This window comes from Pteropus alecto, unplaced genomic scaffold (genome assembly GCF_000325575.1).
Source record: "Pteropus alecto unplaced genomic scaffold, ASM32557v1 scaffold166, whole genome shotgun sequence".
NCBI lineage: Eukaryota > Metazoa > Chordata > Mammalia > Chiroptera > Pteropodidae > Pteropus > Pteropus alecto.
The window spans coordinates 700,350-716,275 of NW_006439757.1; the positions used below are offsets into that span (position 1 = coordinate 700,350).

The following is a 15,926-nucleotide window of genomic DNA, read 5'->3' on the forward strand; positions in this document are numbered from 1 at the left end:
ACCCATGCTTTTACCTTTTTCCTTTTGTTCCTATACTGAACTCCCAGTCAGCATGTTTCCATTTGAGTCTTTCCTTCATTGTAAAATAAACCAACTAGAGCAGTAGTTTGCAAACTGAACTTCACAACCCCAATAACACACCATAAAATCAATATAGTGGGTTATAACCAATATTTTCCATAAAACATAACTGAAAAATAGAAAAGAAAATGGAATGCTGTTGTATTTTTTCATGAAACCTTTGCTTAGGTCCATATTTTTACATGTTTTATGTATTTTAAATTATATTTCGTGTATGGAAAGTACTGGGTTGCCATGAAAATGTACCTCATCACGGGCAAAGAGTTTGAAAAATACTGATTCTAGTGGGTTTCTTTTCCAAGTGCCAATACTGCTAATCATCAAGCTAAAGGAAATCTATTAATTATGTTAATAGCCCCTCAGTTTATTTAGGTCAGGTGGGCTCTTTTCCTTTGACACTGCACTCTGGGGCAGCATAGCGTGTCAGCACTTTCTTTTGAAAATGCAGCCCAGTTGATAGGGCTGCATTTTTTCACAGTTAGTTCACATGCAAAATAGAGAATTAGGAAAGGGGTGAGGGAAACATTTTAGAATTTATCCAGAGGTGAGTCAACCTTTCCCAACCTTTCCCAACCTTTCCCAACCTTTCTTATTTTTTGAAAAAAAGCAGATGAGATAGAAATAATCCCAGCACACAGCTCACAACTCACAAAAGACCTCAGGGCTCAGAAAAAATGCTTTTCTACAAGGTCCGGGCCATTAGAAACCCAAACTGTCCTGGTCAAGCCTTCCACCTTGTTGATTCTTCAGTCATACTCTGTATTTTACAAATACAGAGTATGTGTAAGTGTACAAATTTTACAAATCTACGAGACTGAAGGCGTGTGCTTGTAATGCAGATAACAACTCCCACAATTTTGGTCCTTTGATCCCTCCCGAAACTCCCTTGCTGAAATTTTCTACCCACAGATTCTTGTACCACATGTTTCATTTTCAGCTTTATTATTTTCATTTAATCTCTTGCTGACTTTAATTTCTCCAGGCCTTCAAATAGGGACCAAGATGGCAGATGCATGAGCTAGAGCAAAGACCTTGCTTTCTGAACACTGGTTAGACAAGAGTACCTGGTATTTACAGACACTTCTGCTCCTTGGTTTAGGTTTAGCACTATTAGTGTTTATTTCACTCATAATTATGGGAGTGGTAGTTATTTCAAAGCATAATTATATTTTGAAGTTCTAAATTTATTAAAGAACAAGAATACTTGTGTCACTTTATTCCCTATACTTTTTAAAAAGTTAACTTAAAAAAATGAACACACAAAAAAAAGCACTCTCAGATAACATCATATGAACTTAAAGGACAAACAAAATTCTTGATTTTTAACTGGTGAATGTGAACCATGTTGAAACAAGGCCCCAGAGCATAGCTTTCCCTTTCACAGAGTGTGTAGTATGTAACGATCCTTTATGAGCAAAAACGACCTTGGTTTCTAAGGCATCCTTTGATTTCCTAATATATCAAACCCCATCTGGCTAATGCCTCTGTTGTCTGCTTTGAAGAGTGAATAGATGGGGTGCCACACTAGTATCTAAAGAACAGGTTCTAGATGTGTTTTTAATTTTTTCGTACTTATTTTTTTTAAAACCCCTTATTTAAATGTTAAATCTCATCCTTTAGAAGAATTATTTCAGTAAGAGCTTCTCTTAGTTCTTGATAATTAAACTTTGTAATTCAACAAAATGATAGTACAAACAAGGGCCGTGCATTTACTCATTGATTTTTAAGTCAAAATGTCTTTCTTATAGAGAGATCCAGGAAAAATAGAGGGAATTCAAATTTAGTTGTCATGAATTATGCTCAACTTCTGACACCCCTTCATTAAGAGATCCAGCCTATTTCAAATGGTCTCAAATGTTGTTTCCTTCATTTGCCAGTCTTTAGGGGAAGAGTTGTTTGAAAGACCTATTATTTTAATGGAAATTTTTGGTGTCATTTATAAGTAGACATAGCCATTTAGAGTGGTGTTAAAATGAGCCAGTGGTTTTACAAATCGAAGAAGCCAAGAGCTTTACAGAAACCTGTATTGATCTGAGCAGGATTGTGGAAGTGTGGGTAAGGGCAATATCTAGAGATTCATTAGTGTTTTGTTTTGTTCTGTTTTGTTTTGTTTTTATTTGTTTGTTTTTTTTGTTTTACTCAAGTGAATAGGTTACATTGAGAAAGGGAAAGCAAAATTGAGAGGCTGTAAATCAGAAATGTATTACTCAGGTTGATTCTGGCTTTCTGTGTGTCATAATGGCACAAGAAATGTTCTGTTAAGCCTCAGATTTACCAGAGCAATTAAATGTCTGTAGGTAGACATATGCTATCATGGAAAAGTGATGCTAACACATAACGGAGTGGTTATACAACAATATAAATATATTCATATATGAAAATCATCATTTGTGCACCCAATATAACTTATTTGCTTAGATGTTATAAGCAACTGCTTAGATGTTACAAAGTTGTTTATATTATGAATGCTTCTATCTTGGATTTATCCCATGATTAGAAGGAGACCAGTCATCAGATTACGAGTGTGTGAAAATTTTAATTGGTCCTTTACCTTCTTGATTTGAAAAATCTGCAAGGATAGTCCTTGGGACTAGCAGTGTTACATCTTATTTTAACTTTTAAATATGGCTCCCATAACTGTCACTTTAAGTGGTTCATCTTTACCCAATGTTCTGCTTTTTTATGCATTGTGAACATTTTTTTAATTGTACTAAAATACACATAAGAGTTAAAATTTTAAAAAAAATTTTGAATGTACAGTTCAGGGATATTAAGTACATTCACATTATTTGCAGCCGTGTCCATCATCCATCCCCAGAACTTTCCCATCTTCCAAAACTAAAACTCTGTCCCTGTTGAACACTAACTCCCCATTCCTCCCTCCCCTCAGCTCCTGGCATCCCCTGTTTTTTCTGTCACTATGAATTCGACTACTCTAGATATCGCATATAAGTGGAATCATGTAGTATGTCTCCTTTTGTGTCTGCCCTTAACATCACTTAACATCATGTCCTTGAGCTGAGTTTTGGACAGCCAAGACTGGTTCTCCACAAAGATAGTAGTCAATACAACATTTACCTCAGCGTCTCAGTCAGAAGAAATACCCAAAGTTCCTTAAGCATCCTAAGGACAGATCTGAAGCTTCAGAACCCCAGAAATCAGGCCCAAAAGGAATTATACTCATATAATACTTTTGTTTGTTTTAGGCTGATCAGTTTTCCAAAATCACTCTGAATCTTATCCCTATAATGAAAGAGGCCATAATACCTTGCCACTGAGTGTGTGCGGGGTCTTATGAATAACAGGATTGGGACAGTGATATCCCACTCATACACCCTGTTCCTGCCCCTTTCTCAAGGCAAGGAAGGGAAAATATACACATTTTTTTGGTTCTTACTGCCTGGCAGGAAAGGATGGCCATTTTGCTTTTGACTCAAGCAGCGGCAAGATCCACCTTGTCATCATCACCAGTGCTGGGAGCATAAATGAACAATCTCAGATTTTCTTGTTGTTTACTGTTTTATTGGCAAAGGGTTAAAACAGAGGAGGAAGAGTATCGTGTGGGTAAATATAGCACAAGAAATTAGACACACGACCGACCCCAGTTGAAATTCACTCTTTTTCTGTCTGAATGTATTAAGGATCTTTGGGTAGACATGCATCTTTGACCCAGTCCCCCAGGCAGAGGGACGTCCCTCCCTCACCTTTGTGGTCAGCCACCTCTGACTGGAGTGCCCACAGGGTTGCACTAACTTTTATAGCTACAGGGCTAGGAGCAGTTGAGACAATAATGCCTGTTAAACGAGTTCTTCTACCTTTGCTGGCCTGGCATGCAAAGGACCATAAAACAAAGAACCACAACACCATTTCCAGGTGGCGGTTTATCCAGATGGCTGTTTATCAATGGGCATATCACACAGTTAACAACAGAAGTTTTTGGCATTTAAAAACCTCACATCCACGGCTTGCTTCTTATTGGTTAGATCTGATCTTTATTTCTTCCGTTTCTGCTGACTGTTGGCAGGCTTTCTCGTGGTCTTTCCAGGCTTCGGTTTTCCCCTGGGCAATGGTATGGTACTGATGCAGAATCGCCTCTTATATAGAAGAGCAGTTTGAGACTGGGAAGTGCTAAAAATAACCAGATAACTAGTACTAATTGATTTGGGGCCCATTTGGTTAAAATGGAAGTGCTGAGAGGAGTCACTTCAGAAAATCGCTCTAATTTTATGGGCCACTAAGTACATAGCCCTTCATCTTACTAATTATGGGAAACCCTTTAAAGCAGCGGTCCCCCACCTTTTTGGCACCAGGGACCGGTGCTCCTATTAGAATCTAATGCCTGATGGTCTGAGGTGGAGCTGAGGTGGTGATGCTAGTGCTGGGGAGCGGCTGCAGATACAGATGAAGCTTCGCTCACTCACCCGCCGCTCACCTGAGGTGCAGCCGGTTGGAGGATCCCTGCTTTAAAGGGAATCGTCTCATGGCAGGTAGGATCTGGAGGCGTTTAGGATCTCATGGTTAAACTCCTTACTATTACTGCAGCTCCGAAATGACCTGGGCATGTTTGCCTGTTCATTTATGAAGCATTATATCTTAAACTCTCTGAAACCCAAATCTTAATTTGCAGTGTTTTGGCCATGATTTCGTTTCGGTAGTCAGTCATTGTGATTGATCACTGTAGCTATTGTCCAGGCGTCCTTTCTCTCCTCCGTTTATTCTGGCTGCCATCCATGCTCTTTCTTTTGGCCTGAGATCTTCGTGGCCATATAACCGAAGTTCTTTCCTTTGTAGGGTATTTTCCCTGAAACGTATATCCATTTGAAGGAGGCAACTGTGGAAGACCGAGGGTAAGTTCCAATTTGGGAAGACTCCTAAAAAACAATGAAGATGTAAAATTATCATTAAAGAATATGCCTTTTGTATGTTATTTCTCTTGACTCATTAGTTCCACTTCTCATCTGAAAGAAAGAAAGAAAAACATTTTCCTGAGACAATTCTTTTTTTTTTTTTTGGTCTCCTCTTTTTTATAATCGTTCCTCCCTGGCATCCTTTCTAGGGACAGTAAAGACAGATAATGACACAACAAGGTGCCTTTACCTTCCTCGGGCACTACCTGTTCACCAGCTCTGCACGTGCCTGTGTGCACGCAGTGCACGTATGAATGTTTGCTGCTCTTTTGCTGACGAGACCTGAGAGCCCCAGTATGGGAGCTCTGTGAGATGGAGGAGCAGGCTTCCTGCTGCACTGATCAGCTCTGAACCCTGGACAAGTCAAGTGGCCTCAGGGCACCTCTGGCCTGGAAAACAAGCCTGGTCCTGCCTTTGTCATGAGCTTGATATGAAATTCGGACATAATGTGTGTGAACAGATGAACTTCATTGCATTTTGGATATTCCTGTTTCTTGTTCACCTTACCATTTGTTCTGGAATGTACTGCCTCTGTGACAGCTAAGAGGAGTCGGACACACAGCCTGAAGTGGGAGAGAGAGGCCACTTAGTTGGCAAGCCTGGAGAGCCTGGGGCGGACTGGAGTCCCAGGGCTGATAGAGAGGAGAGCGCGTTACAGAGTCTCGCAGACTCACTGCTGCAAAGAACATCCTCGGGCATAAGTTCCGCCCCCTGGTTTGAGAGATGAGAGATAGAGACATGCCCAGATTCACACAACTCCTTGCTAGCAAAATCAGACTGGATAACTGGGCGTCCTCCCTCCTGGAGAATCTTTTTTCCAGTGAGCCATTCCTGGGCAACCTCCAGTGTCACCAGCCACAGTCACATGGGTGGAAATGCCGAATGGGAGTCATACTCCCACTGAGTAGGGTTGCCACATGAAATGCAGGACGCTCAGTTAAATTTGAGATTCAGATAACAGCAAGTAATTTTTTACAGTATGTCCCAGATATTTCCTGAGGCATACTAAAAAAATTATTTTAGTCTTTCTGAAATTCAGACTTAGCTAGGCATCCTGTATTTTTATGTAAGTCTGGCAGTCCTACCACAATCTCCATTCCTTTGCTCGCTCTCTCCTTTTCTACTTTTGCTAACCAGAAAAATATTAGAGAAGATTTGTGTGGGTAAATGTCGGGCCTATTTTGTTACACGTCTCCTGTGAGTAAGCGAGGAGTTGGGCGCATACACGGTTTTTATGCTGAGAGGCTGCAGATGAGAAGAAAACCTAGTACCTTTCCAGAAGGTGGCACCACCGCGGTTCCCCCGGCAGGTGCTGTGTGGGCTTACGAGCCCCAGAACCCTTGTGCCATACACACTTTTCCATCCACCCTCCCAGCAGAAATGGCGGCTTGGCAGACCCAGCTAAAATATTGGATTTTGGCTTCCATCTCTAGGAACTGCTGAAGCCAGTCTGGTTCAGTAATTAGGGCTCCCATAGAGATGCAAAATGGGGAGATCAAAGCTGGGCTTTGGGACCATCAAGTGGCAGAAACTTAGTTCATTTGAGTAATGTGGTGTCCTCAGGCTCCTTCTCTTTTCTCAGATGCTGAGATGTTATGAAGTCTCCTACACAAACCTTCCCACAATGGACAAGTTTTGCTTTGTTTCAAGCCCAGCCAGACCCATTCTCATCTTTGAGCTTTGGGAAATCTGACCTCCATCAACAAAAACAGCAATAATCAACTCGGAGTAACGTGGGCATCTGTCTGGTTCTCTTTAGGCAGCATGAGACTGTGATTCCTGGTGAGCTCCCGCTGGTGCAGGAGCTCACATCCACGCTGCGGGAATGGGCTGTCATCTGGCGGAAGCTCTACGTGGTGAGTTTTCCCTTGGGGCTTAGAGTTGGTAACATTATTCCTGGGCCCTCAGCTTGTCTGTTCTGCTGCGAAGTGGTTCTCTGCAAGGGGTCGCTATTTATCAACGTGTGGAAAGTGGGTGCATCTTACATGGACCGTACAATGGCTGATAACCAGCGGATTCTCATTTCTCCAGACTGGGGTCCTTGATGATAATAGATGGAGGAGGAAGTGTATATAATCGTTAGTTTAGTCTTTTCTCAACTGACAACATGCTGATTGTAAAGTAATAAGGATAATAACAGCTACAAACACATAGTCCTTACTAAGTTCCAGGGACTGTTAATCTTAACAATACTCCTATAAATTAGGTGCAGTTATTACTATTTTATCAGTGAGGAAGCTCCGGGACATTCTCTCAGCCTCTACAGGTGTCGAACACCTGGGCAGCTGTCTTGCAAGAGGCCAAGAATGCTCAAAGTCCGTTGGCAGCAAGCTTGCATCTGCCTCGATATCGGACTGTACAAACACTTTTCTAAAGTTCCCTCTTTCCTGGAGACCTGGTGGGCGAGCATCACTAGGCCTTGCCTCTCCAAGCATCATCCAGGCTTCCAGGGCTGGCTGGGGATTCCTGTGAACGTATATTCTCTTGTTCTGTGAGTGAATGTGTTCAGTGAGGGAACAGACTCAATTCGATGGCCTGGGAGCTGTTCTCTTTCCTTGATGTGGCTTTTTGTTTATCTCGATTTTTTTTCAGTTATGTGATGATTCTTCACTTTAACTCTCAAAAGCCAGTCTTAACAAGTTATTGGGAATACATCACCCTAGACCCTAAGTATGAAAAGCAATAATCAAAAGGCCATCCTAGCATAATTCTAAGAGTTCTTATAAGATATTTCATTTTCATTCAGGGCTGTTGTTTTCCAGATGGATCATAACAGCAAAAATCACCTGCCCCTTTGGTAGAAAATCACGTGATTTTTCCCTGACTGCCCCATTCTTCAAGGCCAAGTTTAAGCCCTTTCTTCTTCATAATGTGTCTTCTAAACACACCAAGACTTAATGTTTCCTTCTGGACTGTCGGGGCACTTAAGGCTGAATCCGTCATCTGGCCCTTGGGGCATACTGCCTCGTACTGCCAGTGGTCTTTTGATCTCTTTATGTTCAATTGAGGAGAGAGCTAACCTGCTAGTTCTTAAATCACGAGCTCCAGGAGGATAGAAATGCTGTTTTCAGCCCTTTGGCTTGTATTGATTGATCATCTTGAATTTCTCCTGGAAGCACTCTCTGGTTCTGGTTAATTGATTAGCTAGCGGTGGGTGGATCAAGTTTAATGGATGGAGAATTGCAAAAACATGAGTTAGTTCCTTAACATATTCTTTCTGGAAATCGGTGAGTAGTGAAACATATTAATAATAAGTACTGGACAGAAATTTTTTTTTAAGGTGTAATGTAGAAGAGTGGAGAGTATGAATGAGGCAGATTTTTCCTTTTGCTAAAACACAGCTCTTGTGTTCAGTTCATTATCTCTGTCATCCACATGTCCACAGGTAATTGTGCCTGAACAGAAATGAGAAATAAGTGAATCAGGGAGGAAGAAGTATGATTCATGTATTCGGGCTTCCAAATTTTTTAGTAGTTAAATGGTGATAAGCTCAGGTTTGGGATATCTTATGTGGGCATTTCACTATTTAATAGCAGAATTGGGTTCTAAGTTAAAAAAAAAAAGTCCATCCTATCTCAGAGGGCAGCACAGTTCCTATCTTAATTTTGACATCTAATAACATTATTTTGTTGTTTGTAAATATATAAAAATGTCTTACAACTGCTGTTGGTTGACTGAAATACACTCATCATGGGAACCTAGATGAAATAATAGGGCTGAGCAATCTGCTTCTGCTTTTGACACATGATCATGATTAAGAAATAATCCACTTAAAATGGGTTTGTTATAAATCGTGGCTTTCTCTCTTTTTTTTTAATCCCCTTCCTAGACCATTGACAGTTTACTTCATACAGAATTTCCGAACTTCTTTCTAGAAAATTTGTGTGTCAAAGTAGCAAACCTCAAAAATTATGCTTCACTGAGAAATAAGTAAAAGGAATCCAAATCTGAAGCTTTCACCTCCCCTGCCCCGCCCCAGTTCTTTGGTGTTTTTGTTTTCCGATTGTGTAAGTTCCTTCTGTCTCCATAATGATGAATACAGAGCTTCCTAATCGACATCCATACTCATATTGTTCCTCTGATGCATGTCCTGTCGCAGATGAGCCGGAAAGTTCTGTCGGATGTCTTAGGACACCTATGGGGTCTTAGAACCTCCGCGTTTCTCTAAAACACATTTTCTGGTTCTGTTCCCAGTCTGAGTTCACGAAAAATTTATGTTGTAGACCTAGAGTCTTAGGTAAGAGGAAATGCAATATACTTACCAGATTCAGCCCAGTCATGTCAACGTGGGCAATGATTCTAGACGAGAGAGATATCTGTATAGCTATGATGTATTTTTAGCAGTCATACTGTAACCTTGTGAAATAACCATAGTATGTTTTAAAAGAGAGGGGAGTGCCTTATGCTGAAGAAAGGGGAACCCACTTATCCACAGTAGAAAAAAGAAATGATGACATACCCCACCTTCCTTCTTTCCTCTGTGTTCTATTGGTATTATTTCCTCCATTTAATTATCTTTCCTGGTGGATGTTAGCCTTATGCTTTGGGGAAGAAGCAAGCTGTAGGAAACAGACACTGGACTAGAAATTGGGAAGCTTGGTTTCTCATCCAAGCCCTGCCCCAAATGGCTCTGTGGTCTTGGACAAGCCCTTGAGGTCTCCAAGCATCTCCAGGATTATGTCCCTCTGTAAAAGTGATATAAAATCTGTCTCGTTTACTCCATAGAGTTGTAGGGATCTGAAAAGAAACGGTGGCTATGAAATCACTGTACAGGCAGATCCAGGATTCTGCAAATGTGAGCATGTGATCCTTGCTGCTTTCTTAGCTGGAAACAGTAGCCGCTCTGGTTGTCCTCCCTCTGGTCAGCCTTGGTTCTGTGTCCCTCTGATCTGACTTGGAGACTCTGAAGCTCCCTTGTGTGTGCCCCCTTATCCAAGGCCACTTCCTTTCCATGTATTATCGTCTTAAGCCTTGGAGTGGCCTTGAGCACTCAGTAACTAGGCTGAGTGTTTCTCACCATAGATTGTGAGCCTCCTTCTTTAGATTCAAGTCCAGGAGGCATAGATTTGTCCAGAAAGGAATGCAGAGTGCAGGTTTACAACAGTTTCCGAGGAGCTTTGCCTGCATTGTTCGTCCTCAATTGGAGCTTGTTTACTGGGTGTGTTTTTAGTGGTTGATCAGAAAAGAAGGAAACTTTTTGAATGAGAAGGTGGTCCCCTGGCAGAATGGCAACACTGTGGACATTAGGGTCAGACAGGAGGCCAGTACTTAAATTTTGGCTTGCTCCCTTATTAGATATGTACGTTTATATTCACCAAAAGTAACAAACCCAGTAATAGTGACTACAAACAAACAAATCAAAACGGAAAGAACGCAGATTCCAAAGGCAGGGGTTTGGGTTCAGGGTATGCCACTGGCTGATTCTGCAGCCTGAGACGAGTCCTTTGATCTCCTAAGTTTATTTTCCTCACTTCAAGTGGTAATTGTATACTGTATATGCCTTGCAAATATGCTATAAGAATTTAGTAGGATAATCTGTGTAAAACTCCTGGGATGGTTGGTGCCTGGCACACTGTCTTCAAAATGTGACGGCCCGTGGCTCTCCTGACAGCAGTGCATCACCAAAGAGCTAATTAATGATGACAAGTTTAAGGGGGAAGAACTAGACTGCACTGCGGAATTTTGCCCTGAAGTCATTTAAGTGTGCACCCTCCAGCTTCGGGCTTAACTAGGTCCATGGTTTTGAGTCTGTTGTCCATTGTTCTCTGCTGCCTCTCAGGATATTTCTGCTTCCCCAGCCTTGGAGAGTAGATCCTGTGGCTTGTATTTCTAGCAGCGTATCTCCCTGCTTACATGTGAGTTCCTCCAGTTAGAAGGGCAGACGCCTATGGATTGATTTTGACACTATTGGATTGATGTAATATCTAAGTTTACCTTCTCAATAACAACCCAACTATACTTTCTGAATATGCACAAATTTACATCCCGCATCATAACCTCATATTTTCTCAACTAAAAATCAGGTCTTGAAAACTGATAAGTTGGAGTATATTTTGGAGGACGTCGAGATAAGAATTTTTGGAAGAGGGACTCTCCAGGAAATTATGAGATGGTTAGACGTCATCAGCATGCTCTGAAATATTTCACCGTGACATTTAGCTCAGTGCTGTTTTCCACCTTCCACCTGTAGAAATGGTTCAGTGAGTTTTGGTCAGCCAGGCTGTTTTGTCTATGTAAGAGTGGGAGAGTGAATCTAATCCTATCTTCTTATGGAAAAGAGATTTGAGAAGAGCCTGGTGGTAGAAGGTGGTTATCATATTGTTGAATTAAGTGAATTTGATTTCTAAAATGTAGTTCATACGAAGGACTGATCTCTCAACTTAAGATTTGCCAGCAAAATAAAACCTCGTGCTAGTCTATAGTTGGAGCAAAAGTGTCCATAGCTGAGATGGAGGCGGGGAAGCTTGCTGGACACCATGAATTGGCCTTTCTTTTCATCAGTGTATATCCAGGCCACTCAAGTCTAATCTTTTTGAACTGGTGGTTATTACTGGTGGCTAGAACATATGCTCTGAAGTGTAATTAAGCTGGTTTCATGGTTTGAAACCAGCATCTGATCGCTTGTTACCGAGGACAGAAAGTTTCCATAGAAAAAGCATCGTCATGTTGTCAGGGCATTTTATCTGTGCGTTGCAAGCTCTGCTTCAGCGCTGTGCTCATGAGAGGCAAGACAAGACAGGCGGTGACTGGGGCAGGGCAGCAGTGGTGCTTTAGGGGTTTTTCCAGTTCTATTTTTCTTTTTTGTTGCCTGGCTTTCAGGATTTTTTGCACTACTTCCAGAGGTACAAAATTGTCTTTTACTGTAGTCATTTCTTTAGCAATTAAGCCTTTGCTAGTCAGGCACAGCCTTTTGCTGACAGAGAGAAAAGCCACTAGAATGGCGAGCAAGAGTGTGGCAGGGACGCTGTGGGTTCCCTTCTTCCCAGAGGTAGAGTCTGTGCAGCAGGAGGACACAGAGGAACCAGGACACTATTCTGGACCCCAGGAGTTACAGATACTCGGAAAAGGCATGAGATTAATTGTAGAGAGAGCTCTATACGGTGAAATTTGATATAGAGCCACCCAAGTGTATAAGGACATCATCAGTGGGTTGGTCAGAATCAGATACAGTTAATCAGGAAGTTGTCGGAGGAGTAATTGAGTTTAATATCTCGATCACAGACTTGGAGACGCTTCTCCTTGGGAACGATCGTAGTGCCAGTCCCTTTATTTTACAGACGGGTGTATCCCAAGGAGAATAATTTGCCCAAAGTCACTTAGCAAGTTAATGATACGATTAGAGATAGGAACCAAGTCCCCATACATTCAGTCAAACACTTTTGCCTCTAAATTATAAAATCTGCTCGTAAGAGAAAAGGTTGGTGAACTGAGGAAAAAGATGATTCTTTTGCAGAGGGGGAGATGAAGGATTGAGTCAGTCTTTTGAGTGGGGCCTTAGTTCTTTGGGAAAGCAAAGAATAGAAGAATCCAGGTTTTCTGACACCCAGTGCGGTGGTGCCATTGTCACAATGGCCCCCAGAATTTCTAAAAATACTCAGTGGATGGCTTCTGTATTCCTGCCGCTATTGAAGGCAAAGCTGGTTTTTTTCCTTGTGACATTGTTTTTATCTCTAGAAATTCTTTAAAAAAAAAAAAGATATCCAGAATAGAGACATAAAAAATAAGACCTCAGAGATCTTTGAGTAGATAAGAGGGTGAAACTGGAAACAAATGCAGGAACATCTTTACCATCTGGTAGAAAAATATTTAGATTTCTCCACTTGGTGTATATAATCTTTGAATCAAAGCCAGAGTGCTATATTGCATTTGAGCTTTCCAGATTTGTTTTTGAGTGCCTCCCGTGTTCCAGGATTGTGCTGACATTTTGCTGAGAGCATCAAAGAAATTATTAAATAAATTCCCTGCCCTCCTAAATTATGTGACAATAGAATGACTGAAATTAGTGAGGGCTGGAGATAATAGAGAGGCACGCTACAGCAGGCCGACTTGGGCTGTGCAGGATTTAGAAAGAGGGTGGGATGGAGGGCATGACAGCGAGAACAGATGGAGACTTGGGGATTCTCGGCTCATGGTCTTGTAGAGGGACTTGATTTTCTTCTCGCCTGTCCTCATACGCTCCCCTTAGAATCCCTAAAGTGTCAGGGGCCAGCTCTGGCACAGAACACCCTACTTAGAACAATCTAAGGAATGTGGCAACAAAATTCATTTCCTTAAAGTAAATGGGGAAATTGCTTCCTTTGATGTGTTCCAGCTTGTCTTTTCAGAATTAATTTGGCAGAGTAAATCAGAGAAGAATGGCTGTCTTCATCCTTCTTTTGGGGGAGATCTTGGCAAACAAGGCTGATATGGACAGGCAATAATTAAATTGCCTTGGATAATATCTAATATAATTGAGACCAAGAACTCGTGAGCATGTGTCTCAAAGAGCATTCTCCCATAGAGGCTCCCCTGGGTCTTTGAGCCCTTTCTTTACCATATTATTAGACCAAATAGCTTAATTAAAATGAGAAAACATTTAAAAAAAGAAAAAAGAAAAAAAAAAAACCTTAACTAGGAATAGACAAATAGGTTGCAAGAAAGAAAAAAAATCCTTCTGCCTAGCAACTTTGAAAGGCAAATTTTATGGGCTTCATTTCTGACTCCTTTTTCCAGTTTAAAACACAATGAGAAGGAAACCTTTTTTGTTTTTACAGAATTGAGTGAAAAAAGCAGGGATTTTACCTTTGCTTGTTAAACATAGAATTTTAAAAGTCTCATTTTTATGCTTTTCGGGAAGCTGGCTGATGAGAAAGAGGCAATTCAGAAAATATTAAAAGCCGAAAATGTAGGGAGTTTCAAAATTCGAAGCGGGCTTCGAGATCTGTGTTTTTCAAATCGATGGTGTAAATAGAGTACGTTGCAATCGCAGGTGAAGGAGTTCTCTTTCCTTTGTGTTCTCAAAGAATTTTGCACTTTTGGGGGCTCTGCTATCTCGCTGCTGCCTCCCACTTCTAGGCCGAGGCCTCCTCCCTCCACGTTTTCTCTTTGTTCAGGAGGATCTTGGATGCTTTCAGCCCTGATTCTAGTTGATATCTTGCCCAGCAGTTTATTCCTGAGATGATTGTGGAAGAACATCACTACAGGACATGCTGTGCAGCCGTTAACAACATGTGTGTGTTGGGGGCGGGGGGGGGGGGTTTTTATAGCAGATAATATTTTCTATAATTTTAGAAGTATATGGTTACATAACAATATCACTTTTCACCTATAAATAAAAAAGAAGTTGTTTCACAGTATATACGAGGTAAGTAGAATTATACAGATTTTTATTTAAAAAAATGTATTTCAAAAGTGAAACACAAGAGTTTTTCCTGACTCCTCTGTCTAAAGTGTCCCCCTTTCCCCACATACACCCTATCGTATAGTCCTATTTATTTATTTTCTTCTTTTTTTCTACTACTTTTTTTAAATTAAATTCATTGGGATAACATTGGTTAATAACATGATATAAGTTTCAGGTATACAATTCTATCATACATCATCTGTGTGTTGCATTGTGTGCTCACCACTCAAAGTCTAGACTCCTTCAGTCACTATATATTTTATTCCCTTTACCCTCTTCATCCTCCCCGCAAACCTCTTCCTTTCTGGTAACCACCGTTCTGTTGTCTGTATCTATAAGTTTGCTTGTTTGTTTATTTTCTGTTTTATATCTCACATATGAGTGAAATTATATGGTTCTTGTGCTTTTCCATCTGACTTATTTCACTTAACATGCAAGTTCTTGTATTTTTCATAGTCTGAAATTATCTTGTGTATGTATGTATATATAAACATTATATATACATTGTATATATAAATATGTGTGTGTGTGTGTGTGTGTATATATATATATATATAAAATTTACTTATTTATTGCTATCTTTCCTGCCATGGCAGGAACTTTATTTCCAGAACATAGTAGATGCTCTTGACTTGTTTTTTAATATAATGAATCGATCAGTTATTTAGATAGAATCAAGGTCGTACCAGCTTTGCCATTAAGTATTTGACTCTTAAAATGATTGAGGCACAAATTATTAGTTGGTCATAAGTTAATTTAGTTCGGTTACAGGACGTTCTTACCAAAAGTCCAGAATAATTGTTTAATTATTCTAGGTCTAACAATTTTCTGGATGGTCTAACAATCATATGGAGATTTAAAAACAGCATTTTACATTTTATTTTCCTTTATCTATTATCTCTGAAATTATAATTCTCCATCCCTAACTCACTCATGTAGGGCCTTTTTATAGAGTGCCTGCTCTGTGCCAGCTCCTAGGGATGAAAAACTGGACAAGCTCCTTGTTCTGTAGGTCTTACTATTTAAGGGGAGAGCAAGACAAGCCAGCCATGGCTGAGGTTCTGATGCCGTGACAGGAGTTACTTCCAGGAGCTGGGAGAGGGACAACGAACCTAGAGTAAGGGTTTGAGGAAGAGACTTCTGATTTCTAAGTCGAGAGTGAAGGAGTAAGAATTAGCAGTTGACAGAGGACGTAGGGTATGGGGGATGAGCATGGGAGTAAGTTCAGGGGAAAAGGAGAAAACTGGTTTCAGATAGAGGAAGTAACGTATTAAGAGAGTCTGGGGTGCTCTGCAGAAATGGGCGTGGCTTTCGTGCAAGGAGTGGAGATTGTTGAGGTAGAGATTGGTGGGAACAGAGGCAGGAGCCAGGATAGGAACGAACTTACAATGTGATCTACTAAATTTAAAAGACAATGGAAATCTCTGGAGGGTTTTAAACAGAGGAGTGACATGTTCAGAATCGTAGGGTGCATGGCTGATTTGATATATTCATGAGTTAGGACCATCCATTTATCCTGCAATTGCATATCTGTTTCTAAAATTGTAATAGGGGAG

At 40.8% G+C, this 15,926-nt stretch overlaps 1 protein-coding gene across 1 annotated transcript in view; it reads left to right on the forward strand.

Annotated features, from left to right (window-relative positions):
- DOCK5 (dedicator of cytokinesis 5) overlaps window positions 1-15,926 on the forward strand; it is a 136,389-nt gene that overhangs the window by 19,967 nt on the left and 100,496 nt on the right. Inside the window, exons 4-6 of the mRNA XM_015593274.2 lie at window positions 4,873-4,928; window positions 6,748-6,844; window positions 15,164-15,175. Coding sequence (XP_015448760.1) covers window positions 4,873-4,928; window positions 6,748-6,844; window positions 15,164-15,175 — 165 coding nt within the window. The remainder of the gene's footprint in view (window positions 1-4,872; window positions 4,929-6,747; window positions 6,845-15,163; window positions 15,176-15,926) is intronic.